The sequence below is a fragment of the Erpetoichthys calabaricus genome, chromosome 12, assembly GCF_900747795.2.
Source record: "Erpetoichthys calabaricus chromosome 12, fErpCal1.3, whole genome shotgun sequence".
Lineage (NCBI taxonomy): Eukaryota > Metazoa > Chordata > Cladistia > Polypteriformes > Polypteridae > Erpetoichthys > Erpetoichthys calabaricus.
Window position 1 is genome coordinate 5,143,561 of NC_041405.2, and position 12,994 is coordinate 5,156,554.

The following is a 12,994-nucleotide window of genomic DNA, read 5'->3' on the forward strand; positions in this document are numbered from 1 at the left end:
AATGGGGTGACCCGGTTGACACCCCAACATTGCTCCATTCCAGTTGTCATACATCGCACGACCACAGTTGGCAGGTGCATTTCCAGATCATCCTAGATTTGGGTAAATCTGTATTGGAGATGAACTCTTTAGTGGGCTCATTCTGGTACAAATAACTCAACTTCCAGTTATTAGGTTATTTCATTCTTGGTTTGTGAAAGATCAGTTAGACTTCTGGTAAATGAACTCAGTCAGACTTATGAGTTCATCTCACCTCCTGGTTCTCCTTCTTACAAAATGTCACTTTGTCATTTTTGATTCAGTACTAGAGAAAGAGGGAGAGGCACAGTGTTTGTTGTTTTGTGTCCTACTGGGTTCAGAAATCACTCCAGAGTAACCCTGTTGGTCACAGTAGACATTGTAAATTTGAAGACTTGATTTCAAAGATGGGGTTGCCCCTTTCGGTGAGAAGCACAGCTAAATCTAATCTATACTAATAAAAGGCAAAGCCCTCACTGACTCACTCACTGACTGACTGACTGACTGACTCATCACTAATTGTCCAACTTCCCGTGTAGGTGGAAGGCTGAAATTTGACAGGCTTACTTACAAAAGTTAGGCAGGTTTCATTTCGAAATTGTACACGTAATGGTCATAACCGGAACCTCTTTTTTGTCCATATACTGTAATAGAGTGCACCTCGATGGCCGTGGGAGGTGGACTTGCGTATCGCGTCATCACGCCACCCACGTAATCACGTGAACTGACTGTGAACAAAGTACGTACAAAACAAGGAAGAGCCCCAAAGAGCGCTGAAGAAAACATTCATTACACAATTGAGAAGGCAGCAAAACAATAAGAAGCGAGCGAGTGACACATACAAGCATATTCATAAGTGCAGCTACTGAGGAAACAAAGCACGGTGTAAACCGTAAGTTTAAATTAAGTTTATAGAAACGCTCCCACTACCGTTTGCAATACCATATTCGCGACATACAAGTTTAATGAGAAGACACAAGGTATAAACGAGACTTTGGATCACTTTGTAACGGAGTTAAAATTGCTGTAGCGAGAAACTTTTAAGTGCCGGGTCTTAGCTAACATTAAATTAAGCCGTGGACATCGCAACATCACACAAGAGAGCGGCTCACGTGAACTGACTGAACTTTGAGGCAAGATTGCTTTTCTCCTGTACAACTATACATTGCATTCTCAACAGTAAGCTTGCACGTCTTGGTCATATTACAACCGGAGTGCTGAACTGACAACGTGGTATACAAACAGAACTATAACAATCATAATAAACGAACAAAAAAACAGCGGAGAACCTGTGGATTAAATAAAAAGGCTGCTTCCGTTGGCGAAGCAACGAAAAAGGAAGACCTTATATGGCGTTCATTTATAAAACAGCGGAAAAGCTGTGTAAAGGCTGCTTCACAAAAAAACAGCAGAGCGCCTTATATGATCAGGCAGTCAGCTAAAGAAGGGAATCAATAGATAACTATAATCGTAATAAATGAACAAAAAATAGCGGAGAATCCGCGGACTACATAAAGGAATAGGGTACCTGAACAGAACAGTGAGTCTCAAATAGCTACACAATAACTATAACAATCGTTATAAACAAACAATAAAAGAATACAGAACCACTAAGCTAGGAGAAAGGACGGCCTTATATGGCGTTCGTTTATAAAACAGCGGATAGGCTGTGTAAAGGCAGCTTCACAAAAAAACAGATCTTTAACAAATTGTTATTGGTATATTTTCCCTCAATTTAAAAAGGTTTTCTTTTCTTCTTAATAAAAATTTAAAAGCAGTACTTCGCCGCTGCGAAGCGCAGGGATTTGGCTATATATATATATATATATATATATATATATATATATATATATATATATATATATATATATACAGTATGTGAATGTATGTATGTATATATATATATATATATATATATATATATGTAGATATGTATATATATATGTAGATATGTAAATATGTATATGTATATATATGTGTGTATGTATGTATGTGTGTATATATATATATGTATGTGTATATGTATATATGTATATGTGTGTGTGTATGTATGTGTGTATATGTATATGTATATATATGTTGATATGTGTATATATATATATGTATATATATGTGGATGTGTATATGTATATATATATGTAGATATGTAAATATGTATACGTATATATATATGTGTGTATGTATGTATGTGTGTATATGTATGTCTCTATATATATATATATATATATATATGTCTATATATATATATGTAGATATGTAAATATGTATATGTATATATATGTGTGTATATGTATATATATGTTTACATAACCTCTTTAACACACTACTTCTCCGCTGCGAAGCGCGGGTATTTTGCTAGTATATAATAAAATGCTAGGTTGTGTGTGTGTGTGTGTGTTCAGTCCCTCCATGCAACCTGATTGGTGAGTCTGAGGATACGGTTGAAAGTGGAAGTGTGAGTATGAGACATGCCATTTGGAGTGAAGGTGTAGGAGGCACCCTGAGAGTCACCTTCAGACTCTGAAGGGGATTATAAAACCAGACAGGAGGCGAGCAAGACGCCCCAAAATTACAGAGCTGGAGAAGCAGGCTTTATGGGAATGCTGGTCATGAGAGGTTCAGACGGATGAAAATACCAAGGAAAGGTGCTGAAGGCATACGTAGGTAAAGAGATATCAAATATTTGTACATTTCTTCTGTGACCTGTCTTCAACAACTAATGTGGCTAATAATCAAATAATCCGCTGATGATTCTCCAGAGCTAGCGGTGTTTTGGGAGTGGATAACTCACAGGCATCGGTGAGTAGATAGTAGCTTCTGGGAGACTTGAGACACCTGTTGTATGTTATTCCAGCAAATCACTTGACTTGTAGTTTGGCAGCTTAACAAACATCTATGGGGCAATGCCCACCTTAGCCCCCTTCTAGTGCTGGTCCCAATTATCATTTGCCTGCCATTTAATTTCTTTGAATAAAATGTAAAGCCTATGACTGGGATAGAAAATGCACTAAGAAGTCTACTCTTCTGGTGACTTGAGAGCCCCTAAGTGGTCCTATAGTGTTCTACCTGGAGAATCCTGCCACAAATTCACTGCCCGTGTGCCACTGTAAACTCTGTAATATTTCCCCAAGCTCAACGGCACCACAGCAGAGTTCACAGACACACTGGCATAAGAATCAAAGGGCTGGTTTCTGGCACAAGACATCCATGACAGAACTTTGTCACAATTGGACCTCCTCACCTCCTCATCCTTCTCTTGGATCAGCTTTTCTGTTGCAGCCAGTGGGAGCAAAGACAGCTCTGTGATGCTCTGCCGGGAGATTTTGCTGAAATAAAAAAAAAAGAGAAGAAGAAAGAAAGGAAAAATGATGGAGGAGCTGCACAAGGAGACAAGAGAACTTCACATAAGTCAGGGGTGTCCAACGCCGATCCTGGAGGGCCGCAGTGGCTACAGGTTTTCATTCTAACCAACTTCTTAATTAGTGCCTAGCTGCTGTTAATACACTTCTTTTGCGTTCATTGTAATTGACTTCTGTGGTGGGCTGGCACCCTGCCCGGGGATTTGTTCCTGCCTTGTGCCCTGTGCTGGCTGGGATTGGCTCCAGCAGACCCCCGTGACCCTGTGTTAGGATATAGCGGGTTGGAGAATGACTGACTGACTGTAATTGACTTGACTCAGACCCCTGAATTGTTTCTTTTTTCCTTAATTAGCAGCCCTGAGACACAAAACGAGCCAACACAGGACCAGCAAACCTGTGCCAAACACACCATATCTGAAAATGAAGAAAGGTGGAGGTCTCAGTAAGGCCGATCTGCTCAGGTCACCAAAACCTCTTCATGGTGGTCTTAGAAAATGTTTGGAAATGTCTACTGTGGCAGAAAGAAAGGAGCAACAAGCCATGGAATTAAATAACAGGCTTAATGAACAACAAGAATAATCTTCTAATTAAGAAATTGGTTGGAGTTTGATGCCCCAATTGCTCGTCTCACGTCTCATTTCTGTTTGGCTGCCATTTAATGAAGAAAAGAATCAATTTAGAGCACTGAATCCTTTAAAATCAGGGCTATGAAAATGAAGGGAAAAGGAGTTAATTAGCAGTGAAAATTGCTCACTGATTAGGAAAAGGGTCTGAATGAAAACCTGCAGCCACTGCGGCCCACCAGGACCGGCGTTGGACAACCTTGACATAAGTGGACTCATTCTTTAGAGAGTCATTACAGGCTTTGGCCAGCAGATGGCAGGATTGGGATTTACACAGTGTAGCCAGTGACAAACAAATAAGGGGTGAAATAATGAGTGGGGTCTCTGCTGTTTTAACAAGAGCCCCCAAATTACCCCCCCCCCCGCCCCCCAGTCCACACACTTATAACCTCTTTAGCATTTTATGGCCAACGCAACTACACTTTATGCAGATTATGAAACAGCAGACCTCCTGTCAACATTTTCAATGCCAAAAGGGATGAAGCTGTCTGAGATTACGTCTTCATCATCAGTTTTGCAGCCATTTGTTATAAACACCGGGGTGACGGCTGCCGATTTTGAACCCCTTGAGGTCACCATGGGTTGTCCACGGCGGCTTCGACTTACTTGCGGTTGCTGCGGTCCTTAGCGCCAATCCGGGTCAGGCTCTGAATGCATTGGGCTCTGTAGTTCTCATAGTGGACTTCCTGGGTGACATCTTTCAGGTCCTGCATGTGGGTCTGAATCAGCATGTTTCGCAGCATGGAGAAGTCACAGTGCACTTTGTTCTCCACTGTGGGGGGTAAAAAGAGTTATTAAGGCAGTCGGAGGTCATGCGTCCAGAGAAGAGAAGACCCTGAGTGTGACAAGGACACCTGAACTGAATTTTATGAATGAGAGAAAGTCATCTAACAGTTAGCTCCACCCACTTACCCTCAGCCACACCCCAGGGATAAGCACGTCCTCTGATTGGCCGGGCCACGTTCTCATTTATAATTTCATTGCTGCCAATCACCGCAAAGGGGATGCTATTCTGTGGAAAAATGGAAAGTAGATTGCCATGAATTACAATTCTACGGATCCAGCAAAGCCAGAAAAGCAGATCAATTCACATCCTGGGTGTGAAAGGAAGTAAAAATTGAAAGCGGCAAGCGTTCTGGTCCAGAGCTTGAAAGCTGGCTTCGTTTCAGTTTAAGTGGTGTACCTTTAGAGCAAGGTCCTGCTGCTTAAACTCCTCGTCTTCATCAGAGTCACAGTCTGGAAACTGATAGATGTTGATACCATATTGCTCAATTTCATCCCGGATCTGAAAAGAGAAAGGGTCTTTATATCAAAAGCTACATCCTTAAATGTGATGTTCAGAACGTAAACTTCAAAGTCCTTGGTTAGTCACTTTCCTTGCTTGCAATCATTGTCCTCGTTAGTTGGATTGTTGTGAATTCCTGCTCTAATAATCAGAAATTCCATACACTGCACAGAAACAATCAAGAGGACACTTCATCAATGAGTGAAAAAAAAAACATGTGGCAAATCAGGGGGTCCCATTAGTGCTCCAGTGTTGGGTGGACACTGAAATCTTACTTTGATTTCATGAAATACACAACAAGTTAACTTTGGCGAATGCTATCACTTAGGATATGCAAATATTAAGCGGACAATTCATATCATACATGGAAACTCACTCTGTGTTCACTCTAAATGTGACAATTATGACCCTATAAACGAAACCGAAGCCACTTTGAACTTCTGACCAACATCATGAAGAGTAAACAGTTTAGTAAAAGACCCCGGCAGCTCCGATCTGAACCTTTCTCTTGATCATCGATTGCCTTCAAAGTGCTCACCAATCAAAGCATCCTCCCGTCAGTCTCCTGTGCACTCCATCTGACTGCTGGGATTGGGAGTCCTCTCCTGTAGCACTACAATAGATTCATCTTAATAGCTGTTCTGTCAGCAGTAAGGCAACTCAAACTGACACTTAGCGTACATGACTATAATTCATTTCCTGGTCCTCCTAAGGTCAAAACCGAGAAAACCAGACAGCACTTTCATCAGAACAAGGATGAAGTTCATAGTCGGAAGCAAAACAAAGAGTTGTAAACCAACAGAACAAACTATAAAAATTAGCGCAAGAGAACTTTGACATTCAAAGTTTTCTCTTGATAAAGCAAGCTGGCATGACTGCCAGGGAAATGCCACTAGCACCCTGAAAAACAAAATGGCGATGTCCATAAAGACAAAAAGGTGTCACAATAAAAAAAATCTTGGAAGGAGATGAGACGTGATTTTCTCAGAGAAACACTTTCACATCCCGCAAGACAAGACTTTGTAACAAGAGATTTTACCACGCCTGGGGCCGGAAATAAAAGACAAAGTAGAACGTCATAAAGAATTCAGAAACGTTGGCGTGATACACATGCAGAGCAGGTTAGAGACAATGGAAGTACGAAAATTCAAAAGTCTCACAAAAAGGATAGCAAAGATCGCATTAGCGCAAACAAATGGAAAATATTACTCAGTGAAGTAACGGAACAGCGAAAAGAGATTGAATATATTGATCGGATTTAAATTTTAAGTCGGAGACTTGTGGATCATCGAATTCATGTTGCCATCAGGGAAAAGTCGTGTTTGTTCCCAATGAAGAGGCGTATCCCTGAGAATTAAAAGATTTGTTGTTTGGTGAAAGTGAAATCCAAATACGCGAGTGGCAGAGACGTGAAGTTGCTGGCACGTAGCGCAGGTGTGGGTTGGCGAGCGAAGTGAGCAGGGGGCAAAGCCCCTAGTAAATAAATAATAATGACGATAGAACTTCTGTCTTTCGCTATTTGTGGATTCTGTTCCTGTGAATTCACTTATCCACTGCTACAAAAGTGTAACCAATTTTATGATATCCACAGTTCACTCCCACCTATTTGTGGTCATGTGCAGCAGAAAAAAACACTTCTGAGAGGCCTCTCGTCCAGCAGCCAAACATGAGACTGAACAGTAAGAGGTTAGCGATGCCCTTAGACCTCCAGGGTTGCACGTGTGCCATGCGAATGGATCAACGTGTTTCTGTCTGGCGCTGAGAGGGGTGGGTAAGCCGCCAAACCCCATTTGTGATGGGGACTGAGGCTTACAGTTGTTCCCCATGAGCGAGGAATTCCCAGCTCGCACTGATTACATTCCTTCTGCCCTTAGTACACACTCTCGTCGCTACTACCGATTGGATGGCTTAGCGAGGTCCTCGGATCGGCTCCCTACTGTGAACGATTGCGGCTTCTGGTAGAGCACTTTGAAGATGATCAACCTGAAGCTCTGTGTGCCTGACTAATGGAGTCACGTCTGTTGCTCACACTTCGAGGAGCTTCTAAACCAGACACTGCAGGTTTGCAGTTCTCCACAGTGCAAAGCCGCGAGGCTTCGTGGTGGGACTGCACAGCAATACAAGCAGACACAGTGGCAGCACGGTCCACGATCAGCACTCATGAATCCAGATTTACATTCCACTTCCTGGTTGCACCCATAAGTCTCTAAGAATGAGTTAAGCACTGAACCCTCTGCCTGGTTGCACCCATAAGTCTCTAGGAATGAGGTAAGCTCTGAACCCTCTGCCTGGTTGCACCCATAAGTCTCTAGGAATGAGGTAAGCATTGAACCCTCTGCCTGGTTGCACCCATAAGTCTCTAGGAATGAGGTAAGCACTGAACCCTCTGCCTGGTTGCACCCATAAGTCTCTAGGAATGAGGTAAGCACTGAACCCTCTGCCTGGTTGCACCCATAAGTCTCTAAGAATGAGATAAGCACTGAACCCTCTGCCTGGTTGCACCCATAAGTCTCTAGGAATGTGGTAAGCACTGAACCCTCTGCCTGGTTGCACCCATAAGTCTCTAAGAATGAGACAAGCACTGAACCCTCTGCCTGGTTGCACCCATAAGTCTCTAGGAATGAGGTAAGCACTGAACCCTCTGCCTGGTTGCACCCATAAGTCTCTAAGAATGTGGTAAGCACTGAACCCTCTGCCTGATTGCACCCATAAGTCTCTAGGAATGAGGCAAGCACTGAACCCTCTGTCTTATTTTCTAATAAACACAACCTACCCTTTGCTTCATGACCTTGACCTCCTTGGGCGTTAGGGTGTCTGCTTTGGCAATGATGGGCACAATGTTGACCTTATCGTGCACAGCCTTCATAAACTCGACATCGAGAGGACGTAGGCTAGATGGGGACAGAGTGAGAAAGAGACAAAAATGACAACAGGAAACACATGAGGGTCAGTTCTATAGGACACCAATGTAAAAGGAGTCGTGGTGGCTTGGTCTTCATCTTCAGATTTCACAGGCTCTCAATTAGGGGACAATTATACGGTAGATTTGTTAGCTGTTTTAATCGATGAAATGTAAAGACATTTGCTAACACATTTCTGCGTGTTAATAATAACAAACTATCATGATAGAGGTGTTGTCTCAAGAGGATTTAGGAAATTGACAGCCATGGTGTTCAGCTCTGGGATGGCAGAGACACCAAGAACCACTAGGTGGAGTTCTAGCCTGGTGCCTTTGGTTCAAAAAGGAAAGGGCTGTCTACTTTAGGGGTACTTCAGGTGACCCTGGACGTGGTCAAAGGCTGGAGTTTACAAAGTCCTCCCTGCCACGGGGTGATTGAGCTTAGAATCAGGAGGATGAGTGTTGGCAGGAGGATGAGACCATGAAGGTGGTGAAAATGGAGTCATGTGGCATATAATGCACCAAGGTGTTAGGCACTCCAGAGTGAGACACCATTAGCATTCGCCGTCGGCAAACACCTCAGGGGCTCCACGCGATACAACCCGTCACCCTTTGACACCCAGCAGCCCACTTACCCGTGGCCGTACGGTGAAATAAAGTAGAGTATGCAGTGCACACGATTATCCTGAATGTTCTTGCGATTCAGACCACTCTCGTCCCGGAAGTACTGCTCAAACTGCTGGTCGATGTACTGGGCAATGGGCTTCCAGCTTCAGTTGTCACATACATAGATGGGGAGAGAGAAGGGGGGATACGTGTCATGTTACTAACCGCCAGCTCATACAACATATAAGGTCAGTCCAGGTATTTAATGAAGATGGGGTGAAGATAGCACTTAGATGGCTGGATGTCTAAAAGATAATGGCTACCTCAGTCGCTAGTCACTAAAGCCTCTACGCCACCGACAGTATCAGAATTAAATGGCTGCGTCTCCTCAGTGTGGTCTGTGCTGCAGCCCCCGTTTTCAGAGGTCTTTATCTTTAGTCAGTTCAATCACACGTCTTATGCGCTTATCCTTTAAGGCTAAGGATGTACAGATCGGCAAGTGACACCACGGCCACCACCTTATTTAAGAGAGAGAAATGCAGGAACAACAACCTCTCTGGACTTTGTAGAGGGTACGGTGAAAGCGTTCTTACAAAACATATCAATTATTGAGGAATTTAACCAAGAAATCTTTGATATCTGACACAGGAATGCTAAACGATGTGAACTTTGAGTTGCCACTCCACGTCTAGCATTTTGTGATCTTCTGCCCCAAGGCTATCTGATCTCTCGATCTCATTGTGTTATGTGTCGTCTACCAGTTCAAGTTCTGTATTTTCTGTTTACGCTTCCTTTTTTTATTTTTTTTTTGCTTTTTATACGTTCATGAGTTATTTATTTTGTGTTCATGATCTTTTCCCTCATTGTTTAATACAGTGTACCAAATACCAAATATCTTACCTCTGTGTAATTAGGCGTCTACTATATATGAAAGTCTGCATTCTGTTACGTTCCTTGTCTTTATATATTTTTTCTCCTTCCTAATATGGCTGACCATTTAGCTTCTGCATCTTAGTCATTCTAACATCAAAATTCAGTCCTCTTGTCCCTTCATGTCTTCTTATATTATCTGTTAGGGCCTGTGTAGGCCATAAGCCTGCCTCTTGAGTGTGGTCAGGCTCTTGTCTCCCTTTGCTCCTCTCCATTGTGACGCCCTAACGTTTCTACAAATACTAACCAATCCGAGTTGTCCAGGGCATCCCCAAATCCTGGAGTGTCCACTATGGTCAACTTGACTTTCACGCCTCTCTCTTCGATATCCACTGCATTCTTGATGATCTCCAAAGTCTGGGGAATGCATTCTGAAAAACAGATGGCGGGCACAGTTTGTTATTTTTACAACTTGGCCCCTGATAGGAAAGGCGCCTTAGGGCTTGTAACCGACACTGACCTTCAGAGCTGGGCATTTCCCGGTCAGTATAGAGATCTGTTAAGAAGAGACTATTGACGAGTGTTGATTTACCGAGGCCTGACTCACCTGTGGAGATAGAGGAAGGTAGAAGTACATCAGAGCCCATAGCTGGACCCAGCAGGGTGAACAACATTTTGAAACCAAGCTCTCTCACCTACAACCATGAGGGTGAAATCAAAGCCTTTCTTGACCGATTTACGGTGGACTTGGTTGGGCAGGGTGGCAAAGCCGACATACTCTTTATCCTTAGGGAAAGTAAAAGAGAAATCAGTAGTTGGGTTGTCTCACTTCATTATCCTGGCCACCAATAATAAAAGGTAACCAAAATGGCAGCTTCAACAGGAAGCAAAATAGCAGCTTGAAAATAAATACAAATATCGATAAAAATTTGTCACACCTTGATAGTGATATAAGAATAATAAAAAAGACCAAAATGAACCCTGCGCTGTTCAAAACCTGGAAACATGATGGCCTTCAAGACATAGGCTTATAAACAACCACTTTATGAAAATCTTCAGTTTCTTTAACCTCCTTTTGAGAAAGATTTGTTACCCATTCCATTTACATGCCAGGGGTTTACGGTAATCCCTTCTCTTGTAGGGTATTTTGATGATATGCTCGTATATTTTTGAATTTTTTGAAGTCAAAATCCACTTGGTCTGATGTAGGCCGAAGCCAGCCGGTGGGCCTGATGGGAGAGAACCTTTTCTGGGCAGGCTAGTTTGGATTCTGCCCTGCTTTGTCATAACGTTTTGGAGGCCTCACACCACTTTGCCCATTTTGCGTGCTGCACTCATAACACATATTGAAGGGCACCAAGTTTAAAATGCCGACCAGGAGAGGAAATGAAATTTGAGCAGAGAATCGAAACCAAAAAGCAGTCCTTTGTTTTGACTAAGTAAAGCAAATTAAAGCAAAAGACAAAAACCCGGAAGTCTAAATCACAAAAGTAATGTGTTTTTTGTTGTAATTTTAGGTATTTGTTATTATTTTTTGCATAATGTCAACGCCACTTTGAGAATTTTAACAAGCTCTTGGCAATCGACCCGGAAGTTGTGTGTTTCCACTTCTTAAGTCAAATGTATAAAGTTCACCTCTATTCATTCCATCGCTAATTATCCGAGTTTGCGGATAATTTAAAAGAACTCACAAGAGCACGTTGTTATGTTGTTTTGGACGCCTTTTCCTGATTCTGAGACTTTGTTCCTTGATTAACGATTTGGTACTTCTGGAAAGACAGGACGGACTTTCGGTTTTTGCCTTTTGTGTGTTTCCTTCTGCTTCTTTTCCGGTCACCTCCGTTATTTTTCGTAATTTCATAGTTTATCCCCCTGATAAACCACAATTGTTTTTTTGTCATAGAGCAGCGGTTCTCAAACTGTGGGGCAAAAAAAAAGGGGGCACGAGTGTTGCCATATGTGGCGTAATTTCTCTATTCGTAGGGAAATTTTAAACTGGTAGCAGTGTATCGGCGGCAAAAAATATAGGAATACATTTTAATAGGGTTTCAAAAAAGCATTAGGGGGGTGCGATTAAAACTGTTATGAAAACTCGGGTCACAAATACTTAAAGGTTGAGGAACGCTGCCTTAGAGTACCTATAAACTCGAGGTAGGAATGTATCTGAGCAGGAGATTTTAATAACAGCATGCTGGTTACATCAATTTGCATAAATCCCAAGGCTGAGTTCCATGATGTTGCATCATGACAAAGGTATCACAAAATGGTGGCACCCAGGAAAACCCAAAATGGTGAAGAAAACAAGTCAAGTCAAGTAGGGGAGCCTGCACTGGTACAGCGCGTTGCCGCACTCACTACACGATGAAACAACTCGGGATCCCGGTTGGCAACCCCCCAGACAGACACGTGGTCCAGTCCCACCCTCCGGAAATGACCATCTATCTGCCGCAGCCAGGTGTTACGTGGGCAACCCCTTGGCCTGATCCAGCCACTCGGGTCCCCAACAATGAGGATCTTACGAGCTGGATCACCCTCAGGGAAAATGTGCCACGTGGCCGTAAGTGACGGTCCCTCACAATGCAGGTCATGTGCCTCATTTGGGACTCCATGAGCAACACAAAGTCAAACCAGCAGGAGCCAGGGATTCTCCAGAGAGACACACATGAAGGAGTCCAGTGTTCATCTCAGGTCACTCACAAACAGGAAGCACCAGGACTCTAAAGACTTGGACCTTCGTCCTTTTGCCGATATCGGGAGCGCCACACACCCCTTCCCAGCGACCTCAAGACCTCCCATGCTCTCCCAGTCCATCTACTGACTTCATAGGAAGGGTCACCAGAGACATGAATGTCACTACTTTGGCAGTGAAGAAAACTGCATGAGGTACTTTCCAAAAAACTTAAAATAATTCCTGTTATGAGAAAAATTGCAAATTTTCATACTTAGGGCCTAATGAAACCCAAAATGGGACACATTCAGAAAAGAAAAAGGGCTAAATAAATGTAAAACCTTAACGCGTATCCTGAACTAAATCCAAATCCTTTCAATATCAAATTTACCGTATATTCCATAGGACTGGAGTGCCAGCTAACAGGACCACCGCTAACAACGGGGCGTTTCGTAAATTTGATTCTGACCACTTTTGGTTGGCAGCTCAGACCACACAAGGGCCTGTGTTAGATTTCAGCAGACTGAACTCGACTCTTGAACACGTGGTTTGAGATGATGGGGTGCTTAGAAGGTCCTGCGATTTCTAGCTTTCCAACCAATTCATTTTTTTTTAATCGTGCTTAGATGTTATTTTTGGTTCGGTGAGAAGGAAGCAGTTCTTGAT

At 42.9% G+C, this 12,994-nt stretch overlaps 2 protein-coding genes across 2 annotated transcripts in view; one reads left to right on the forward strand and one right to left on the reverse strand.

Moving 5' to 3' along the window:
* Window positions 1-12,994, forward strand: part of LOC114661759 (nicotinate-nucleotide pyrophosphorylase [carboxylating]-like) — a 188,100-nt gene that overhangs the window by 144,931 nt on the left and 30,175 nt on the right. The window lies entirely within an intron of this gene.
* LOC114661765 (septin-4-like) overlaps window positions 1-12,994 on the reverse strand; it is a 28,497-nt gene that overhangs the window by 3,716 nt on the left and 11,787 nt on the right. Inside the window, exons 2-10 of the mRNA XM_028814955.2 lie at window positions 10,356-10,446; window positions 10,181-10,267; window positions 9,968-10,091; window positions 8,820-8,954; window positions 8,059-8,176; window positions 5,184-5,285; window positions 4,913-5,012; window positions 4,607-4,772; window positions 3,260-3,344 (exon numbers count right to left, since the gene is read on the reverse strand). Coding sequence (XP_028670788.1) covers window positions 3,260-3,344; window positions 4,607-4,772; window positions 4,913-5,012; window positions 5,184-5,285; window positions 8,059-8,176; window positions 8,820-8,954; window positions 9,968-10,091; window positions 10,181-10,267; window positions 10,356-10,446 — 1,008 coding nt within the window. The remainder of the gene's footprint in view (window positions 1-3,259; window positions 3,345-4,606; window positions 4,773-4,912; window positions 5,013-5,183; window positions 5,286-8,058; window positions 8,177-8,819; window positions 8,955-9,967; window positions 10,092-10,180; window positions 10,268-10,355; window positions 10,447-12,994) is intronic.